At 47.4% G+C, this 8,167-nt stretch overlaps 2 protein-coding genes across 2 annotated transcripts; both read left to right on the plus strand.

The window, feature by feature from the left end:
• The first annotated feature begins 1,730 nt into the window (after positions 1 to 1,730).
• Positions 1,731 to 5,041, plus strand: LOC135907420 (uncharacterized). The gene is made up of 3 exons (XM_065439106.1): positions 1,731 to 1,768; positions 2,770 to 3,275; positions 4,942 to 5,041. The coding sequence occupies exons 1-2, from the start codon at positions 1,763 to 1,765 to the stop codon at positions 3,271 to 3,273; spliced, it is 510 nt and encodes a 169-aa protein (XP_065295178.1). The 5' UTR covers positions 1,731 to 1,762; the 3' UTR covers positions 3,274 to 3,275; positions 4,942 to 5,041.
• A 530-nt stretch (positions 5,042 to 5,571) lies between these two features.
• Positions 5,572 to 7,870, plus strand: LOC135907376 (uncharacterized). The gene is made up of 2 exons (XM_065439065.1): positions 5,572 to 5,651; positions 7,567 to 7,870. The coding sequence occupies exons 1-2, from the start codon at positions 5,572 to 5,574 to the stop codon at positions 7,868 to 7,870; spliced, it is 384 nt and encodes a 127-aa protein (XP_065295137.1).
• The last annotated feature ends 297 nt before the right edge of the window (positions 7,871 to 8,167 follow it).

Genomic DNA, 8,167 nt, shown 5'->3' on the forward strand with positions numbered 1-8,167 from the left:
ACTAAGGCATAGAGCCATGACATGAACCACTAATTACCACTACACATGTTAAGTAAACGTAACTTCAGTAATATGGTCTGTCGCTACATTGTTCGATTGATATTCGCATTACTCTCGAGAGCCATCCTGAGATGAATTATCTGGCAATATTTTTTTTAGTTAACATTTCTTCCCAAGTGCACTCGTACAATTACCCGACTGGAGAGCTCTACGAGAGACTTAGAAAAGCGAAAGGTGTGAAATCTGTGTATTTTAAGCTAACTTGTACTTCGTACGATGGTTTTTTCCACATTGATACATCCTTACTGCAGAAACTGTGACGTTGATTTCCCTGTGAAGGCGTTCCAGTGCAAACCCGCTAAATCTATTCAAAAGACAGCTAGAATTTATAATAAGGCAACACGTTTATTACTTATACTTATATACTATATACTACTTATATCATAAAATAGTCTGGCCAAATCGCCTTATGTTTGACTTCTTGCCTGTAAGATTTATCGTTAAAATTATAGTACTCAAAGCGAAAACACCAATTCTTTAGAAAGTATACCTTTTCTACAACGTAGCGATGACCTTACCGTTCTCAATAGCCTGACTGAATATTTATATGTACGCGGATCATACTTCTAAGCCGCTGATACGCGTAATACGTTATCTGCTCTTTCCAATTTTCTGTTTGCGAAAGAGAAGATTTGGTAACGGTTTAGGCTTCGAACAAGATCTGAACGCACGACAGCACATAGGTGCGGCCCTCGAGCGCTCTCGGATATCCGATGAAAGCGACAAACCACCCGTCCCATATCACCAGTTCGACAGAGACAAAAAAAGAAAGGAACAATGACGGAAAGTTACAGATACAAAGGGCGACAACCGGGGAACAAGGATGGCGGAAGTGACGCAAGCCTCTGAACAAGCCACTCCTGGGGTGTTATGCAGGAAGGCCCGAGTTTTGGCAAAGTTCGGGATCTGCGCGAGCTCTGGCGAGGGCCTCGAATTAATGAGCTAATGGTATCGAGACATAAAACGAACCCTCGGTATACCTCTAGTTACATTGGCTCTTGGGTTAAAACTCGTCCCTCAACAAGCCTTTGGCAATAAGGCCACGCAGTGTGGGGACACAACTGCACTAACTTCATCAGTATTGTGAAATAAACTTCAACTTCGACCTCAGTTGGGCCAGACTCCACAAGTGGCCGAAAAAGAAAGATCCGCGTGGACAAACCGTCGGTGCCGTCTTTCATACGTTTATAGTTGCAATCAGTGCATTACCTGTACAAGTAACTCATAGAAAAGAATGTTTTCTTTTAATGTATAAAAAACAAAGGAAAGGGTTTGCATGAGAATGCGCTAGGTATTCACTCTTCGCATTCGGCGGTGCATATGAAAACAGACAAGGTCCAAAAGACACGCCCGTAGCTCGCCCTATCTTTTGTGCCCTTATACTGCGGTCCAGAAAACTCGGGTGAGTGAGAAGGTCGGGCCCATCCTGCATAGTACCCCTGGTTCAAACTTTAGAGCGAGCTGATAACGGCGCCTTTGTCTTGGGGCCTACGTCCGTTCATTCTTTTGAGTGCACAGGGAAAGTAACTGCTACAACGAAATCGCCAGAGCCCTCTCCACCTCACTTCCTCTATGCTTTTTGTTTTTGTTTGGAATCGAAGGCTCGACGCTTCCCTCCAGCACAGTATAAAAGGAGAGCCACTCTAGAACGGGGAATCACCTCCTCCAGAGATCCCTGCAGAAGACACCAACCTCCGCCAAAATGAAGGTAAGTTCAAGTTCGGCCACTTGTTTGCCGTTGCATTGTCGGTTCTGTTCACACGATGCGTGCAACCGTTGACATCTTAGTATTTAGAGCGCTTTCAGTGCTACTGTGTAGTGCGGTGCATTCTCATTTGCGTTGTTATTACCGCAGAATCATTGTTTTATTCTTTAGTTATGAGTTAAGGTATAGTATTTCTTTATTTCTGATGATTTATGGCAGCGCCAGGTAATGTCGTAGAAGTTATACAAGTTTCTACGGGAGCTTTACACTTTAACTGATGTTCAGAAACAACATCTTAAGTGAAGAAGAAGCTGAAACACCTGGTAAAATAATTACGCAGATTCCACGCACTGTAGGGAATCAATTATATGCGAAGTATTTGCCAAGTACCTGAATATCCAGCATCAGCATTCAGCATTAGGGGTGTATTCTTTTTATTGAAGAATGCTCGGGGCGATACGTAACGTGTGACATAAGCCAAACTAAAAATTAATTTATAATTTTAATACCTTCATTTTCCTAAATGCAGCATAAAACTGTGACAGATTGTGGGTAGTGCGGAAAGTGTGGTTATTCTAGCCACCCTGGCCGAGGTGATGGCTTATGTATAATAAAACTTATTTACGCCGAAGTATCCTTAATGCAAAGCACTATCCAATTGGCGCTGAATTTGACTGAGCATAATGACGCCGGTAAAATCGGCAGGGTTTGCAATAGAAATAGCCCTGCAAGATCACCTGTATCCCAATCATTAGCATTGTTATCCGATACAAAGGATACGCTGCACGGCATAATCACGTCCTGCAATCGTGAATACAAGCGAAGAAGTTTTAAATAAGTCGCGATTCCATGGCGAGCACTCACTGAGCTTTCTTGCGTATGGCTGCTTTCTTTCCCTATATTCCAAAATGCGTTTTTTTGTGTACTTAACATTCACTTTACCCTTTCATTACGTGACGTGGCACCGAATAATTTTAACGATGGATCCATCTTTGGAAGCACAGGTCTTCGCCGCCGCTGTCTGCGCCCTCCTAGTCTGCAGCGTTTACGCTGCGAAGGAAAAGGTCGAGGCGCGTGGTGGCCTTTTGGGCGCTGGTCTCGGGGGCTACGGCGCCGGTGTAGGACCTGGTCTCGGAGGCGTCGGTCTCGGAGGCGTTGGTCTGGGACATGGTGGCCTCGGAGGATACGGAGGAGGGTTCCAGTCCGGATACGGCTCTCAGGCCGGTGGCCACCAGGCTGGATTCCGGGGCGGCGCTTCCGGACACAACCAGGGTTCCTCGGGTTTCGCCGGCGGTGCTTCCAACAAGAACGTGAACGCCTACAATGACAACAAGGGCTACAGCCACAGCTCGGGCTTTTCGGCCTCGGACAGCAAGAACTTCGGTACCGGACACAACCAGGGATCGTCCGGTTTCCAGGGTGGCGCTGCCGGACAGCAGGGAGGCTACGGACAATCTTCTCACGGACACCAGTCCGGTGGCGGCTACGGCGGTGGATACCTCGGCTAAATGTGGGTACCTTGCAGGAGAAAACTTTCCAGTGTCAGACGATCAGCACAATGTATACCTGTCGTCGAAACACACCGGACGACGTATTGCTTAAATTGCTGCGTACGTGTGTCACTTTGCAACCCTACCCTGGCAGATACTCCAAGGCTTTGCCTCTTAACAGAGAGCCTTATTGGCTGAGGGAAAACGTTAGAGCATGCATCATTAACCCTTTCGCTGTCACGGACGTACCGGTACGTCATCGCGCTTCCCCCCCAAAAGTGTCACTGACGTACCGGTACGTTCTCTATCGTGCGTTCAAAATTTCGCGCCAGAGCGCAAAGCTGGCGCTCCTGGATTGGCCACGCAATCTGTTGACTCTTTCTACAAGTTCGTATATTCGCCCCGACCTGTGTTACTCCATGTATTGAAGAGTACGGCGCGACGGCCACTCCCCACTTTCTCTTTGCTGAGTGGCGCGGTGGCTCCGTGTTCGCTGTATCATGCGTCGCGCGCGTGTGGTTATGGGTTCAAGGGTTGCTCTGCCATCTCCGCTGGTTTGAAGGTTTTTATTTTTCTTCTGTTGGTGTGCCTGCTACGGCGCGTCAAGTTCAGGCGCACGTGCCGTTGCCTCTCCGAAAAGAGCGACTCGTTACTGCTTTCGCTCTCTCGCCGCACCCTCGCTTTCGACTTGCAGCAGTAAACGTAAAGCCCTTCGAACTTTGTTTAGCCTTTTTCCATCTCTCTCTGTCATCTTGATCACGCAACGTCCCATTTATCTCCGTTGTGCGGGCGACTGAAAGCGCATCCTCCCTGCGCGCGGTTACTTTCGGATGGCTCAGCGCGCGGGACCTTCGTCTGCTCATTGGAGCGGTGGCTCAATTCCGATTCAGAATACGAGCCGAGCCCGGATTCGGACTCGGACAGAGTCGCATGCGAGGAAGAGGGTTCCGCATCGTCAGATTCGGATGTTGAAGGGATTTTATAGTCAGGCTGATGATGATGATGATGTTTACTAACAACAGCTGCAGAACACTGAAATGTGTATATTACATGGACTATGTTATTTGTATACCAATCATAATCAAAAATAAATTGCTATGTTCATTCCCTGTTATGCTCGTTCCCTGAAACCAAGCCGACACTGGGGGTGCGTCACGGTCAGAAAGGTCCGACAGCGAAAGGGTTAAAGGTACTGGAAACGCGTCCCATTGACGCATCAATATATATATATATATATATATATATATATATATATATATATATATATATATATATATATATATATTATCCGATAACATTAGAATAGGAAGGAGGGGCCCAGAATTTATAATTGTCTAATTCACCAATAAATAAATCTAAGCACCAGTGAAACGAAGTGTTTGATGCGGAAATGGTGTTATGTATAAAAAAAGGTGCTTATTAAACCGTTTGTAAGGATACAGGATCAAATGAGCATTTCAATAATATGACCACCACAAATTGACTAAGCGGCGTTTAAGAATCACAACCGCAAGATATGAACACAAGAATACCAACGATTTTTGTTGTGTGTTTGCGCACGGCACATTGCATAACTACATTGTATTAATCAGTATTTTATATAAAACCCAGTGAATGTAAATGTTAAATATTTGTTGTCTCAAATTTTTCATCGCAGCACGTAACGATATTTTCGTTTTCTTGCAGATTCTGTGCTTCATCACCAGAGCAACATCGGTGGTCTGCCTCGCTGCAATAAACATGTGAATAAACATATGGGAATGAAGATGTGGTCTTCCTTATTTGAGCACAAGCGTATCATTTTGTTTTTGAAGGTTCATATGGCGTCAAGAAAGAATATAGCTTAGAACAGCACGCCTCTATCACGCCGTGGAAAACCTAACATGGGATAGTTGAACAATCGCCCCCATCGAAGAGTTGTGGTATTGCCAGATTCGGTCATGAAGGCAGTACCATCGTGCTTCTTCCCCACTATCACTGAGAAAAGGCCTACCCATTCAGAGGTGACAAGCAGTAGTACACCTCAACACTTTTGACCAGTTATAAGGTACACTTCCTTGCGTTAGGGGTCCGACTAGAATACCATGTAAATGAAGCCTAGCGAGCGGTGAAAGTAAAATTTAAAAGTTGTGATACCGATTCCCAGTGAAACCCCAGATTGGCTGTGACCAAGTGAACAGTATACAATCTAAAAACAACCTAGCGCCCATTGTGGCGTAGTCTCTCCACGACACTATACACAGGTGCCGCGCAGTACCCCCAAAAAGCAGCCATGATGGCAGCGTTGTCGACTATAACCTTCAAGAGGTGGTCTCGATGACGGTCCGCACTGCCAGCGCCCTTGTAGCAGTGGAGACAGCCATTGCCTTGGCCATCACCTCTAGTCTGACCAACGAGTACGTCACAATTATTACTGACTCCCAGGCAGCTTGCCGTAGCTACGCGAGAGGCAGAATATCTTCAATCGCCCACCGACTCCTCAAACAAGCCTCCCTATTCCTGGACGTTGAAATAGTGTGGACTCCAGGACAGGAGTCCCTCCGTAGAAATCAGCATGCGCACGCTGTAGCCCGAGCTCATGCCTCCCGGGTGCCACAAGAGAGGGATATGCCCGCATCTATGGAGCCCATACCTTTACAATACAACGCCATACTACAGCACCACAGTTTGGACAGACGAAAATACCCACCTCCACACAAGACCCTCTCACGTGAAGACGCCGTAACATGGCGACAACTACAAACCAATGCATACCCCCATTTAAGCAGACTACACGCAATGCACCCTACACTATATTCATACATATGTCCCCTAACGACTACGCCTCTCTATGTTACACGACATGGGCGTGCACTAACCTCAAGGCAGCCCCGCAAATACCCAAACCCACACACGAGCAGTGGGAGGCGGTGCTGACTAGTTCGAACCCTCGTAACCAGCTACAACTGGCGCGGTGGGCCCGGGAGACAGCAAGAGCCGCAGGAGCTCTGGACTAAGGGCGCCTCCCGCACAAGCAGAAAGACACCTGCTTGTCCTTTTCTTCCTAAATAAACGTTTCTCCTCCTCTTCCTCCTCCTCCTCCTCCAGCTGTCCCGAAATAACCATCATCTTCCTTGCATGAGATGAGTTCCTCGAAAACTTTGGGCTGGCTACTTTCTTGTCAAGACTACAATGCCATGCTAATTACGCACATTGCACTCACCACTTGGAAGTACCATGCGCGCCGCGTTAAAGAGAAGAAAGGTACCCAATACAGAGAACGGATATTATTTGGGTGCAAGTTACGCTCGAAAAGGTGCAAACCGTTTTAGAGCGTGTCCGAGATATGAAAATGCCGAAGAGCTCAAGCTAGCCATGCGAGTGTACAGTGCGGTCCACTGTTAAATGGAACACATGAACGTAAATCTCCTGCGAGTTTTTTTTATCTGACAAATGTAGAATTACCCCGCTTTGCAGCAGATATCTTCTGGTGTGCTCCACGGGTACCTTTCTACAGATTGTTGCAGGGCATTGACGTAGCTTCGGCATGTACGTACATGCAGCTGCAGCTCCAACAGAGTGAGAGCCGCACATTAGAGTGTTCCCTTTAATAGTGGATCGCACTGTACATGTTTGAGATCGAGATAAGCGCGAAGATTGGTGAGCAGGAGCTCAGCACACCAGTGCTTAACTAACGAAGCTTAGTTGCCATGAAGTTGCGCCGCTGAGTTCTTGGTCGAGGGTTCAATCCCCGCCGCAGCAAACGCATTTTCGTGTGGACCTAGTGCAGAAATGATCGTTAAAACATTCTTGGGTTAAAACTCGTCGCTCAACTAGCCTTTGGCTATGGGGCCACATAGTGTGCGGATACAATTGCATTCATTTCACCAGTTTTGTGAAATAAACTTCAACTTCGACCTCACTTGGGCGAGACTTCACAAGTGGCCAAAAAAGAAAGAGCCGCGTGATCAACCGCTGGTACCTTCTTCCATACGTTTACAGTTCCACTCGGTGCATAAAGTAACTGATAGAAAAAAGAAACGTTATCTTTTAACGTATTAAAAACAAAGGAAAGGGCTTGCGTGACTATGCAACACATCTGCACTCTTCGCATTCGACGGTGCATATACAGACAAGGTCCGAACGAGGAGACATGCCCAAAACGTGCCCTATCTTTTGTGCATTTTTACTGCGGTCGATCAAACTCCGGTGAGCGAGAAGCTCGGGCCATCCTGCACAGCACCCCCGGTTCAAACTTTCGAGCGAGCTGACAACGACGCCTTCGTCTTGGGGCCTACGTCCGTTCATTCTTTTGAGTGTGCAAAGTAACAGAGACAGAGAAATCGCCGGAGCCCTCTCCCAGGCTGGATTCCAGAAAGGCGCTGCTGGACACAACCAGGGGTCCGCGGGTTTCGCCGGTGGTGCTTCCAACAGGAACGTGAACGCATACAATCACAACAAGGGCTACAGCCACAGCTCGGGCTTTTCGGCCTCGGACAGCAACAAATTTGGTTCCGGACACAACCAGGGCTCGGCCGGATTCCAGGGTGGCGCTGCCGGACACCAGGGCGGCTATGGACAATCTTCTCACGGACACCAGGCCGGTAGCGGCTACGGTGGTGGATACCTCGGCTAAATGTGGGTACCTTGCAGAAAAGACGTTGCCATCTGACGAGCACCACAGTACATAACCGTTACTAAAAACGGGTACGTGTAGGTTAAAGGGCTATGTTGTGTGTGTGAGATAGAGAGAAAGAGAGATAATGTTTAATGGCAGAAAGGTGGAGGTCGGCCTGAGTTAAGTGCCTCTAGCCTGCTACTCCACGCTGGGGGAAGGGTTTGGGGAATAACAGAGGTGGGATGGGAATAGGAAGGACGGTGGTGGTATGGCAAATACGATGAGGGCTGCACATCATACTGCTTCTGTGCATTG

Source organism: Dermacentor albipictus, chromosome 10 (assembly GCF_038994185.2).
Source record: "Dermacentor albipictus isolate Rhodes 1998 colony chromosome 10, USDA_Dalb.pri_finalv2, whole genome shotgun sequence".
NCBI lineage: Eukaryota > Metazoa > Arthropoda > Arachnida > Ixodida > Ixodidae > Dermacentor > Dermacentor albipictus.

What these genes read in the sequence shown, in the direction of transcription:
- LOC135907376 (XM_065439065.1), top strand. Translation starts at nt 5,572, where the DNA reads ATGACGGTCCGCACTGCCAGCGCCCTTGTAGCAGTGGAGACAGCCATT. An exon ending in ACCTCTAGTCTGACCAACGA is followed by an intron (nt 5,652 to 7,566) that starts GTACGTCACAAT and finishes GCAAAGTAACAG; the next exon opens with AGACAGAGAAATCGCCGGAG.